Source organism: Alexandromys fortis, unplaced genomic scaffold (assembly GCF_014885135.2).
Source record: "Alexandromys fortis isolate MF-2015 unplaced genomic scaffold, M_Fortis_MF-2015_v1.1 scaffold_89, whole genome shotgun sequence".
In the NCBI taxonomy this organism is placed as follows: Eukaryota; Metazoa; Chordata; class Mammalia; order Rodentia; family Cricetidae; genus Alexandromys; species Alexandromys fortis.
Window position 1 is genome coordinate 352796 of NW_026067973.1, and position 14131 is coordinate 366926.

At 45.2% G+C, this 14131-nt stretch overlaps 1 protein-coding gene across 1 annotated transcript in view; it reads left to right on the top strand.

The window, feature by feature from the left end:
* Window positions 1–5906, top strand: part of Ddx6 (DEAD-box helicase 6) — a 22223-nt gene extending 16317 nt beyond the window's left edge. Inside the window, exons 9-10 of the mRNA XM_050156201.1 lie at window positions 205–387; window positions 1722–5906. Of these exons, the coding sequence (XP_050012158.1) occupies window positions 205–380 (176 nt within the window). The 3' untranslated portion in view covers window positions 381–387; window positions 1722–5906. The remainder of the gene's footprint in view (window positions 1–204; window positions 388–1721) is intronic.
* The last annotated feature ends 8225 nt before the right edge of the window (window positions 5907–14131 follow it).

Genomic DNA, 14131 nt, shown 5'->3' on the forward strand with positions numbered 1-14131 from the left:
TTTTTTTTTTTTTTTTTTTTTTTTTTTTTTTTTTTCCTGTCTTGTTTTTGCTATTCAGAATATCACCAATTGAAAATAGTAATGCTGTGTCTTTTGGCAAATTACAGACCTGCGCATACATGTTGCTTTAATTCATTTTATTTGCCACTTTTTAAATTTCTTAACATTTTATATTCATTAAACCCTTTCTGTTTTGTTTTTTAGGTCGCTTTGGTCATCTTGGCTTAGCCATCAACTTGATCACATATGATGATCGCTTCAACCTGAAAAGTATTGAGGAGCAACTGGGCACAGAAATTAAACCTATCCCAAGCAACATTGACAAGAGCCTGTATGTGGCAGAATACCACAGTGAGCCTGTAGAAGATGAGAAGCCTTAACAAGCACGTATGTACCGGTAACAGTGATCAGACCTTCAGGCGTAGGTCTTCCTCCTCTGACCTCCGTAGCTGTGCCCAGTGTCGTAGATAGGAATGAGAACCAAGACTCTTGGTGGGCAGCCGTGTCAGTAGAGTAAGCCTGTGCTGCCCTGGAGACAGCTTCCTGAGCATGAGCTGGGAGTGACACCGGACAGATTTGGCTTCTTGGGATAATGAAAGACAAAGGGCATTGGCAGTCTTGGTTTAAAACTGTTACCTGCTCCCCTTTTTTACCTGGCCTTTTTTGGGGAGTACATTAATAAATTAGGTTAAATTACCTATAATACCTTGTCATCAAGTATTTAACACATTATAAACATGTCTTTAATTACCCTCTGGTTTCTTCTCACTTTGCACTTGTGGCTCCAGTTAGGTGTGAAGCGGGGTTTGACAATAAGCAAGTCGAGGCTATTTCAGAGTTTTCATAGAGACACATTGATTGGGCTTGAGAAGTGCTTTGTTTTTAATTTACAGTGCACACCTTTTTTTTTTTTTTTTTTTTCCTCTTTAATCCTAGAAATTTAACCCAGGGCAAAGCACTGTACTACCACAAAATCTGCAGTCCTGTAGTAAGCTTCGTAACTTGTTACAGGGCTGCTTGTTCATTTCCTGGTGGCCCAGGCTCTTGCCTAACTGTTACTGTAGCTTCAGAGAATTTGCCAACTTGTGTGCAGTTGTGAGTGCCTGTAGTCCCCACACTGTGGAAACCTGGGAATTATGAGTTTGAAGTCATTCTGGGCCGCGTGGCCCTGTCTCCAAAACAAAATGAAAAGCTTTTTCCACATTCTTTTTTATTTGTTTTTTGAGAGAGGTTCAGGGAGTCAGAAGAGCCTTCAAACTCTTCATCTACTGTAGGATGGCCTTGAGAACCTAATCTTCATGCTTCCATTTCCCAAGTGCTGGGATTAAAGATATGTACCAACCACCACACTTGGCCTCTTAATTATGAGTGAGGGCTGTCATTCTTCCATCAGAACTTGAAGCTCTTCTCCTGGGATATGTGGGGGAATGTTGTGGAATATGTTGGTTGATGATAATGTATTTTTCCCCCTGAGACAGAGTGTATACCCCTAGCTTGCCAAAACCAACTCATACCTGTCCTCCTGACTCAGATCCTCTGTTCTCAGTCTTCCGCATGCTTAGATTGACATGCCTGAGCCACCGGATCCAGCTTTAATCAATCCTTTCCTGGAACCAGTAGCTCCTAGTAGTTTCAGAAGAGAATACTGAAGAGGTTCAGGATGAGGACTGTTCTCTGCTCTCATGGATGTTAACTTTACATTTCTAAACTTTTTTCCATAGGCTTTGACAAACTGCAAAAGGCTCCTTGGATCTGTGACACATCATTTGGGGGGGATGCTCTTCTCTTTGTGGGTTTTTTCATCTTTATTTGGAACTATGAAGAGTTATATAAGAGCTCAGACATTTTTCTTTTTTTTTTTTTTAAACTGGTGAAGAGAAACTGAAAAGAAGAAATAGACGTTTTTGTTCCACTTGTTTGCACTGTGTGCTGACTGAACATTCGTTGCACTAACTGCTGGTTTTTAAAAATGTTTTCTGGGAAAAGGGGACGAGAAGAGGGGAGAAACCCTAAGAAGAGAAGAACCTTGGTGAACGCACCTGTCTACAATTCTCCAATAGCCGACTCTACTGCATTTCAACTTCTCCCTGGTTAGTCATCGTTTCTTAAGCCTAAAGAGCTTATTACTTATTTGTGCGAAGTGCCTTATGCTACGAAACCATTAAGATTATCATCCTTATACAAAGCCCAAGGAATCAACAAAGTCATGTTCTTTTTTCTTTTTTTCAATCTTCTTTGCCTCTTCATTTTTGTTTCAAGTTGAAGTCTCTTCCTGTTCTACCAGTACTCACGCCCAGGGCCGGAAGGTGGACTAGTGATGTTAGCGCCATTTTCCTTTTCTTTGTATGGAGGAGTTGATTCACAACTGCAGTCCATCCACACTGTAAATACATGTATTTAAAAAAAACAATACCAAGTACAATTTTCTTCTGGGCTGAGCAGACGCACCATCGTCGCTCCCAAAGGAAAGGACAGCCTCTCACTGCAGGAGCCATATGACAAGCCTCTGTGCTCTGCAGCGGAACACTAACCTGGCTCACGCCTCCATGAGCAGTATGGCGCTTGACATGGAGACATGCTGGAGCCTTGGCCTCTTTCCTCTGTAACAAAGCGCGTCCCGTAGAAGATTGGATGTGTATACTTGTATAAACTTTGTAAATAAGTTTTTTTTTCTGGGTTCATATATATAGATATATATATATATACATATATATATTATTTTTTTTCTTTTGGATGAAGGTTGCTGGGATTAAGGGGATTAGAGTGATTATGGGAGCAGCTAAAGATGAGAGGGGCTCAGTTTTCTGCAACACTAAATTCTTCAAAAGTGCTTTGGCCTCTAACTGTAGGAAGCCGACCTCTGCAGGGCCCTGGTTGAAAGGGGCCCAGAAGCCCAGGATACACTGTCTGCTGCACTGCTCTTGTGATGCATTTACGGTGGTTTTAGCAGAGAGCAAGGAAGCATCACAAATCCAATTCCTGAGGGCTTTGAGAAGCTCTGTGATTTGGTTCTCCTGCCCTAAAAGTTTGAGGAACTTCCCAAGTTCTGCTCAGGGGAACAAAGATTGATCTTCCTTGGAGTGTGAGAAGGGTGTTAAGTGCAGGCTGAGATCAGAGTGTGTAAAGCGTGCATTGCATTTCAGAGGACCAGCCAGTACCGGCTCCGTGGGCTTGGCAGTTGCGGAGCTTAGCTGCTTCAGTCACCTGTGGTGTGGGAGTGAGTTGCCCTCAGCCCACCTTGATACATGCACTCTGCAGGAATGGGCAACCCCCCAAAGCTGTAACTTCCATGCTGCAGAAATTGCCATTGTTCTCTGTGCCCTGATGAGAATGCTGTCTGTCATTTTGCATTGTAAATCGCTGGCAGATGCTTTTGGTGGGTAGTGTTGCTTTAAATTGTGCCCCTCCCAACATGCTTGATGTTTGGCCTGATCTCCAGGCAAAAGGAGTGAGATGAATCAAACCAGTGAACTTTTTTTTAAAACAAATGTTTTTAATTCCCTTTTAACCCAGTATACTAGGTCAGTCAGGAGGCATCTAGGGAACAAAAAAAACAAAAAACAAAATTTAAAAAAATTGATTTCCATATTCCATCATTTTTCAAAACCTTAAAACTATGACAAGGTATGTCATGTGTATGCTTTCATGCTTAACTCACCTGAATAAAGGAATCAGTTATTCAAAGTTGCTTTCTGACTTTGCCTAGCTCTAAAGCAAAACTATGTGACTCACCCCAGATTCCTTGGGGATCAAAATCCTGCAGATGCCTCCTGATCAGACATAACCCCAACTCCGACTCCGAAACAACTGTAGCAAGAGCTGCACAGTACAAACCCCAGAAGGCAAGTCCAGTCGATGTTGGTTACTAAACACAAACCAAATTAAGGAAGTCACTTTTTTAGGGAGGGTGGGGGAGGGGTCTTAAAATATCTCCTTTTGACCAACAAATCTTGCCCTTGTACTGATGCAGCTCTCTTTCTTCCTGCCTTTGGCGAGATGAGGGATCTTCCATATAGAACATCGGAGGAAAGGAATATAAATGCAGTTTGGTACCTCGCCAAAGGGCATGTGGGTGCGTCAACAGAAAGAGTGCAGTCTCTTGCCAACCTTGGGCTGCTCTGCCAGGTGCCACATGCCTACGGGTCCCTCTTAAAGCACAGACTCCACATGGAGAGCATTACTGATTATAGCCTCTGATGAGTTGTGGCACCTGGATTAGCTGGCACCGCCGCAGGACACTAGAGAGGCTGCGGTGGGTGTGGTGCTTTGCTCACACGAGCTGGAAATGGGAAGATGCCCTACTGACTGGGTCAAAAAGCCTGGTCTCTGTTTTTTTTTTTTTTTTTAATCCCCTAATAAGGAACATCACTCCTATTGGAAATTGTCTTTCAGGTTCTTTCCAGTGTTTTTTAAATAATTTTGTTTTTCTAGTAGTTCATTTGGATGAGAGAATACGTCCTATTTTGAATATTCAGACTATATCCACCTCAGTGGTTTTAGCTTCTGGTTATATAGTTGTGTAATGAGTTACAAGACTGTTACACACCTTGCTGCCTCAGGGCCTGTTTTGTTTTTCTCCCCCTTTATGTTGAAGGTGAATGAAACTTTCCAGTGGGAGTGAAATATATTTGCCATAAAATAATTTTTTCTGGAAAGGATAGCCTAACTAATTCTAAATTATTTCCAAATGGTATCACCATTATAATACAGGGTTGACCCAAAATCTTGGGGTAGGGTGGGTGGTTGTCATAGTTCATGTTCAGAATGAGATGAGGGCATCTTCCCGTGGCCGCTGGCTTTGTGCTGGACACCATTGTGCTCAGTGAGAACAGAGCACAGCACAGAGTTCAGTGGAAGTGTTGGAAACAGAACATCTCCTTCTGATCGTTTGATTTGTTTTTTTTCTCTTTTTTTTAATAGGGGTGGGAGGGGAGGGTACTGTGTCCCAAAGGGGGGAGGGTTGTCTGCACTAAGGATTTAGAAACACTTTGGAAGCTCATAACCTCATGGGAAACTGCCTTTAGCCACACTCCTGACCTTCAGATGAGTAACAGAAAGATGAAATAAGTTCTTGGGAATTAAGCCATGTTATTTTAATTGGATACTTTTTTTTTTCAACTTTTCTGTGTATCTTTAAAATTGTTACTGTGGAATGATTTTCTTGCCAAATGTCTTTGTCAGGCAAAATTATTGACCTCATGGGAGGTGAAGTAAGCCAGCTTTTGGGTGAATTTATGCAGACTTTGGTGAGTTTGTAGTTCTACTTTATATTCATAAAGATAGTTTTTTAAAACTCCCAAAGCAAATCTATTTTCTTCTGTGTTGTAAAAACTCATCTTTGGAATAAAGAGTTAAGTGTCCAAGGGTTGTAACCAGTATGAGGTCAGAGGGAGCTGGCCTGGACTCTGCCCCTCCACAGCTGACAGACTCCAACAGAAGTGTATTTAAATCTCCAGTAGACAAGCTGGGCAGGGCAAGGGAGGGGTGGGCCTGGGTTAGTTAAAGATACAGGCTGCTGAATTTTAACCAGTGGTTCTTGGGAAGGGTGCCTGGAGAAAACAAAGTCACTTCCCTTATTTGAAACAAAACAAATTAGAAAAAACTTAAAATTTTTGTTCAATAAATATGAGAAAATTCTAATGTCCCTAGCCACAAGGGACCAGTTCCACTTTGAACAGTGGGAACTTAAAACTTTGAAAATATTTTGGGGAAAGGGAGAATTGGCTTTCTGTTTAATTGGCAAATGTTCCAGTGGGGGGTATGTTTTTGTTGGGATGTGTTACGTTGTATGTACATGTCTATGGACCTGAGTAAAGAGTTTATATATGGTTTAGAAAAGATGGTTGGTAAAATCTTGATTGCTTCTTTTTGTTAATTTATCTCAATAAAAGCCCACTGGAACTCCACATGTGTCTTGTGTGTATGTTCCTGAAGCAGGTTGTGCTGGAATCCTAGAACATTTTACTGAACATGTGAGATCAGCCCAGTGTTCTCAGCAGGCTTTTGTGAGCCTGGTTGAATAAACTTGGAGACTTCTGTCATCCACCCGAGATTTCCTCCTTCAAACACACAGTTTACACAGGTGAAGAGCCAAGACCGGTTGGGAGTCTTGAAGTCATCAACTCCCAGAGTTTTTGATCAGAATGTGTTCCAAGTCTTACAGAACTACAAGGACAGTAGACAAGAATGCCAAAAGCTCCAAAGACCACTCTGCCAGTCCTCCCTCAGAGCTGCTCAGATGCAGCAAAATCCGCTAGTGAAAGAATCAACGTCAAGTGGCGAGATGGGTGAGGGAGAACAGAGAGAGGGCCTGGGGGAAACCACTGTTCACCCAGTGTCCTTGGTTTGAGCTCAGCATTTCCAGTCTTAGACACTTCTGTGAATACCCGTAAACTGTATGGGGGGGGGGGGGCTTGCCACAACATTATAGATTCATACAAACAAATGCAGGACTCCACTGAAAGATGACTGTCTAGACCATTGTGGGATGGGGGAAAATAACAAGCTGCAAAGTAGGTAGCACAGCTTTGCTTTACTTATTGCAAAAACTTCAGTATGCAGCCCAAACTGGCCTTCAACTTTTGTTTTTTTAAGATTTATTTATTATCTTTTCAGTGTTCTGCCTGCCTGCATATGCCTGTAGGCCAGAAGAGAGCACCAGGTCTCATTAAAGATGGTTGTAAGCCACTAGGTGGTTACTGGGAATCCTACTCAGGATCTCTAGCAGAGCAGCCAGTGCTCTTAACCTCCTCTGAGCCATCTCTCCAGAACCCGCCTTCAACTCTTAATCCCGTTGGCCTCAGTAGTGCTCAGATTCAAGGCAAGTGCCACCACACCAGCAATGGATTGACAAACCTAATCAAAGAATACTGAACTAACCGAGCAGTGGTGGCACACACCTTTAATCCCAGCACTTAGGAAGCAGAGGCAGGCGGATCTCTGAGTTCGAGGCCTGCCTGGTCTACAAGAGCAAGTTCCAGGACAGGCTCAAAAGCTACAGCGAAACCCTTTCAAAAAATAAAAATGCTGAGCCTAGTGGGTGTCCATATTGCAAGAAAAGGATCTCCCATCTGCCAAAGCATTGTACAAAAATGGATCGTGAAGAGCAGCATAACACTCAAGTTTAGCCGCTCTGGAGGTTGTGGCAAAAGGATCTCCATCTCCCTCTACTCCCTCCCCTCAAAAACTCTTGATCTTGGTGGATTTGGCATGTTAGGTGTGATGTGGAGTTTAGCACAAGTGCTGGCTTAACGTAACAGGAGTTAGAGTATAGATTTAAATTGATTTACAGACACTTACAGTTTGAAGTGGTGGTGATGCATGCCTCTAATCCCAACACTCAGGAGGCAGAGGCAGGCCGATCTTTGTGTTGAAGGCCAGCAGAGTGAGCTCCAAATCAGGGCTATGTAGAGAAGCCCTATTGCAGGAAAAAGTCACACCTGGTTATCCTGTTGGAGATTCAGCTCTGACTCTATTGTCTTTATGAAGACATGGGGACTTGTGCTCAACCCCTTGAAACTGCTGTAGGGGCGGCGCTCCATACTGTAGGAGGGTGTGGATTCTATGGCCACACTTCCATCCTCCCTAGAGTCTAGGGTCCAAATGTCTCTGTCTTAGCTACTTCCTCACTTTCTCCACAGATTGACTTGGGTGAGCCAAGTTAGCATCAGATCTCTGGCTTCCGTTTAGACTAACATGCCAGGGGTTCCCACCCCTCTCACCACCCCCTCAAATTCAGAAGAAGGGAAGAAAATACAGCCTTCTTGTAATAGTTCCTTTATGGCAGGGTTCCCTCCAGCTGCTATGTCTAAGAGATGTCAGACAGACCACATCATCCTTTCCCTCCCCTTCCGTCAGCTCTCTTCCCCTTGTTAGGTTCCCCTGTGCCTGTTCATAAGCCCTTCTCACATAATAAATAAATCTTTAAAAGAAGAAGAAGCCAAAAGCACCTTGAGTGAGAGAAAAACCAGCCAGGCAGTGGTGGCGCACGCATTTAATCACAGCACTTGGGAGGCAGAGGCAGGGGGGTCGCCATGAGTTCGAGGCCAGCCTGGTCTACCAAAAGCTACAGAGAAACCCTGCCTCAAAACCCCCCCCCCCAAAAAAAAAGGATGACAACCTGGAAATTTTGAAGTAGAGTCCTCTTCATCTATAGATAACTTTAGCTAATTGAGTGCCGTGCCCTTAGGGCTGAAATAAATGCAATCTACAAAGGTTTTACTTACCTATACAAGCAGAGGTCCAGGCGGCGCAGTGGGAACGGATAGCCTCGGCTAAGTTCACAGATGAGTCCTTTAGCCTGTGTGATGAGGACCATCCTGATAGAAAAGTCCACACTGCTGGGTGTGATGCACATCTTTAATCCCAGCATTCCAGAGGCAGAAACTTTGAGTTTGAGGTCAGCTTGATCTATATAGGAAGTTTTAGACCAGCCAAGGGCTACGTAGTGAGACTATCTTGAAAGAGAGGTAGAGGGAGGGAGTGAGGATAAGGGGGAGAGACGCAAATGGAAGCCACCAGAACTGTCAAGATAGTAAACAAAAATACCACAATGCCAACCAAATTGAGAAGACGAATGCTCCTCCCCTACCATATCTCCATCTTATGCATGTACTTGTCTGTGAGGAAGAAAATTCAGGAGAATGGCAGTGGACTATTATAAACCCTAGCTGCTGTTGGAGATGCAGCATTTGGGCTTTTGGCTGGACCAAAGCTATACAACCTCCACCACCTGAGCTAGTGAAATCTTTTTGTCCCCGACTGATAGCTCTTGCCAGAGCAGCTTGTTTTGGGTTGATGGCCCCTCGTGTGCCTTACACACCTCTGCACCTACAGGACATCATCCCACTACTAGAGACACCGTGTCTACTGAAATGGTTTGGCTTCTTCCAACCGTTGGCTGAGAAATCAGAGTCGCTGCTAGTTTTGAGGGTAGTAGAGGACAAGAGGAGGCTGCCACAGGGATAGGCTGTACCGGTGTGCCGAAAGTTGGGTTCCAAATGTAGCGCGAATTCTAATTGTTCTTAATAATAAAAACCCAGAGTCAGTTTTTAGGGGGTGAAAGCTGAGAGGCCAGAGAAGCAAAGCAGTCAGCCACTAGAGAATTCTTTTTACCTCTACCGAATCCTCACACTGAAGGGACAATTCTATTTCTACAAATCCTGAGATTGCTACTGTCTCTACAAAACCTCAGACTTCATCTATCTCTATGAATCCTCAGACTGCTGCTCAGACTGCATCTGAGCTCCTGTCTCCTCCCACCTTATATTCCTCTCTCCACCCAACCATATCACTCCTGTCTCCACCTCCCTAGTGCTGGGATTACAGGTATGGGCCACCATCACCTGGCTCTATTTCATTTTTAGACTGGATCAATTTCATGTAGCCCAGGGTGGCCTTGAACTCACATAGCTCCCTCTGCCTCTGTCTCCCACGTGCTGGGATTAAAGATTTGTGCCACCACTGCCTGGCTTCTATGGCTAACTAGTGGCTTAGCTCTGCACTCTGATCTTCAGGCAAGCTTCATTTGTTAGATCACAAACAAAATATCACTACAGTTTGGTACTTAGGCTCCACCTCAGTGTCTGTGAAAGGGAGGGATGCTCTATGGAGCCTTTGCCAGAATCACTTATGTGAGTGACAGCAGAGACTGTGAGGATTTTGATGGACAGCTATGCCATCCTCTGCACATACTATTCTGCTCTCTCTCCTGAGACAGGGTTTCACTGGTGCAGCCCTGGCTGTCCTAAAACTCCCTCTGTGGATCAGGCTGGCCTCAAACTCAAGAGATCTGCCTGCCTCTGCCTACCAAGTGCTAGGATCAAAGATGTGTGCCACCACCACCCAGATACTATTCTGTTCTTGAGACACAGCTCCTAATTTGCTGTCCTCAAATCCTGAGCCCCCGAGTGCTGGATCAGATACGCGTTACCAAGTCAACATGCTTCGAGCCGCTCACCACAGAGCGTACATCACCTGGTTCATTCATTAGAAGGCAGCGCTGAGCTTTCTTGGTTCAGAAGTTTTCGTTCTCATTGGAGGAAATACCTCCGTCAAGGGATTCAACAATGGCTCCATGAAATTAGAAGTAGACGGTCCCCTGCCCACTTGGGACGAAGGAACCAACAGGGAAAACACTGTATTCAGTGGCCAGTCTTGATTGAAAAAAAATGAAATTGGGTTGTGGCTACACTCGGAGGCTAAGGAAGAACATGTCTGTGACAGGGGACCCCAGGGCTCCCGTCCAATGTGACGATAAAAGTGACAGCATCTTGGGCAGGCTAGACCGCTGACAGCCCAGACACCGTCAGGAGGGTGGGCAGGCTAGACCGCTGACAGCCCAGACACCGTCAGGAGGGTTTCGGCTGAAATGTTTCTTACTGGTCAAGTGACTGCCTAGTGAGTGCAAGTCCTTGGGTTTGAGCACCAGGTCTGAAAGATAGTTTTGTTTGTTGGTTTTTCTTTCTTTTTTTTTTTTTTTTTTGGAAGTAGGGTTTCTCTGTGTAGCCCTGGCTGTCCTGGAACACTCTGTAGACCAGGCAGGCTTTGAACGTACAGAAATCCATCTGCCTCTGCTTCCCAAGTGCTGGGATTAAAGGCGTGCGCCACCACCACCCCTGCTATTTTGTTTTTAAGATGTGGGTTGTTTCAGTGCACAGGACTTCAAGACGAGCCAAGTACATGAAGGAACAAATTGTATTGAGCATTTCTGATCACTGACAGTTGCAGAAATGAGGACCTTTACACAGTTCTGAGGACTTCTCCGTTGTTTTACTGTCCTATTCTCATTCTCTGTGTCAGCCATAATTATAAAGATTAGCCTCTCGTGGGATGTGTCTGGATAGCTCTTTTAAACTAACCTGTTTCAGGGCTGGAGAGATGACTCAGTGGTTAAGAGCACTGGCTGCTCTTCTAGAGGACCTGGGTTTAATTTCCAGCACCTACATGGCAGCTCACAACTGTTTGTAATTCAGTTTCCAATGGATCCAACTCCCTCAAACACCAATGTATATAAAAATAATAAAATAAAAAAACAGAAAAAATTAACCTGTTTATCTACCTTTTGTCTCTGGGCTTATCTACCTTTTCCTACTTTCTTTTTTTAATTTATTTTTTTCAAATTTATGTATATGGGCATTATTACCATGGGTGTCAGTTCCCCTGGAACTGGAATTACAGACAGTTGTGAGCTGCCATGTGGATGCTGGGAATTAAACCCAGTCCTCTGGAAGAGAAGTCAGTGCTCTTAAACACTGAGCCATCTCTCCAGCCACTTTTTCCAACTTTCTTGCTGTCTATGTCTGGCTGGCTGATGCTGCCTGGCTTCTGGACCTGGGCTAGTCCCAGGTTTTTTCCTCCTCTCATTATTCTCTTCTCTCGAGCCTAGATTTCTCCTCCAATTTATTCTCTCTGCTCACCAGCCCTGCCTAGTCCTCTCCTGCCTTGCTATTGGCTCTTCAGCTTTTTATTAGACCAATCAGGTACCTTAGGCAGGCAAGGTGAAAAAAATGCAAAACAGCTTTACATAATTAAACAAATGTAACATAAACAAAAGTAACAGACCATTGCACAGTTAAAGTAATTCTGCAGCATAAACAAATGGAACACCTCTTTCCCTGGTGACAATCTACACTAGTCTGTCTGTCTTCCAAGTGCTAAGACAGGCATCTGCCATCATACCCAGTTTGTGTGGTGCTGGGCATGAAACCTGGGCCTTTATGCATGCTTCAGACTGAGCTGTACTGCCAGGTCTTGAAACTTCATTTATTTGTTACTTTATATTTTGGGTCCGGTCTCAGTAAGTAGCCCTGGCTGCTCTGCAACTCACTAGAACTTGATGTCATCCACCTGCCTCTGCCTCCCAAGTACTGTCGCAGCCACACGTTTTTATCTTTTGATGAACAGCTTGATCAGAGGCATTATTTTCCTGTTTATTGGGAAGCTAAAATATGGTTTGGGGGCTGGGGTGATGACATCATTGGTACCATGCTTACCGTGAGGGACTGGGGCTGCCTTTTAGCACCTCTGTGAAAAAGCCAGGTGTGGTGGCGCATGCCTGTGCTTCTGGCCTCAAGTGGGTGGAGGCGGGAGAGTCTCTTCAGCCTGTTGGCCAGCTACCATCACTAAATCTGTGAGCTCCAGGTTCAGTGGAGGGACTGGATCAAAAAAATAATGTGGAGGGCTGGAGAGATGACCCAGAGGTTAAAAGCATGGGCTGCTCTTCCAGAGGTCATGAGTTCAATTCCCAGCAACTACGTGGTGGCTCACAACCATCTGTAATGAGATCTGGTGCCCTCTTCTGGCGTTCAGGCAAAATATGCAGACAGACACTGTATATATAATAAATACAATAAATCTTTTTTAAAAAAGAAAAAAATGATAATGTGGAGAGCAATTTAGGAAGACACATTGACCTCTGACCTCCACCCACACACGTGTATACGTATGCATACAAACACACACGCAAATACTGTTGTAGAAGAGATGCGATCAAATGCCAGGTAAGCAGGTGTAGAATATGATGACTTTGTCACTTGGCTACTTGAGTCCAGCTACAGGTCATAGATGTTCACTGGGATGAAACACCATGACCAAAGAAAGCAGCTTGGGGAGGAAAGGGTTTAAATGGCTCGTGCTTCCACATCACTGTTTGTCATCGAAGAAACTTGGGACAGGAACTCAAACGGCAGGAACCTGGAGGCCGGAGCTGATACAGAGGCCATGGAGGGTGCTGCTCACAAGCTTGGTCCTCATGACTTGCTCAGCCTGCTTTCTTATAGAGCCCAGGATTACCTGCACCTGCAATGGGCTGGGCCCTCCCCATCAATCACTCATTTAACAAGTGCCCTAGGGTCTTGCGTACAGCCCGATCTTATGGAGACATAAGATCCCCTCCGGTTATCAAGTAGACATAAAACCAGCCAGCACCCTGAGCATGCTCTACACACACACCTCTCTCAAGCCAGGGGAATAGTCTTCAGATGTTTGCTAGGCCTCCGCAATGGGGCAGGAGATTAACTGGAGCATCTCCACCCACAGACAGGGACGTCCTCAGCTGGCCACCAGTGGACCGTATCACCACAGCCTTGGAAGAGAGCTATCATTATTCCCACTTTGCAAAATGAGGAAACGGAGGCTCATCTGTACTTATGAAGACCAAATATGGCGGAGCCGAGGCCCGTGTGTCTGGGGTTTCACTGGGGGTAGTCTCAGCCTCAGCAATCCCAGGCTGGTGGTCTGGGGATGGGCTTGGCTGCCCCTCCACACAGGTGTCTCTGCGGCTTGAGGGGCTATGGCCGCAGGTGGCACTGATTGACAGTGAGTGGGAGGTGTGAAGCCATAGCAACCTCACCACAGAAAAGAGTTGTCTCAGTCAGGACCAGCTTGGCCCTGGCCTGCCTTTGTGTTTCTTCTCCCACTGCTTCTCACCACAACAGAAACTGCCTGTCTACAGGTGCAGAGCTATTCTCGGAGAACGAACCGTGTGTGCTTCCTATGAGCGCTCGGAGGAGCAGTCACGCCGCTCTGCCGGCTGTCACCGGATGCCTGCAGTTCCTCAGGCTGGAAGCTGCTGTTCAGGACCAGCCTGTGGTCACACAAATGGGGCTGAACCACCCAGCCTGGTAGACTCTTTTAGTTTTCAAATGACTTTCTAATTGGCTCCATGTAACAGGACACAGGACAGAGCGTGACAGGCCGCTGAAGCAGCCACCTTGTCGTCACCGGTCATGGCTTTAACTGTGTCACACTCACAGAGTCCTGTCATTCTGGCCTCCCAGAGCCTCCAGAGAACTAGGCTCTTGGCTTGAGAGTGCCATGAAGTGAAGATGGCTGGACCAGGTGCACACGTGTCCGGCAAGTGTGAGGAAGGCCAGCCCCAGAGAGGTGGCTCACACATTCCTATGTAGACATCATAGCCTTTAAAAAAATTATCTCGGGGGCTGGAGAGATGGCTCAGAGGTTAAGAGCATTGCCTGCTCTTCCAAAGGTCCTGAGTTCAAATCCCAGCAACCACATGGTGGCTCCCAACCATCTGTAATAAGGTTTGGTGCCCTCTTCTGGCCTGCAGGCATACACATAGACAGAATATTGTATACATAATAAATAAATAAATAAATAAAAATTATCTCTT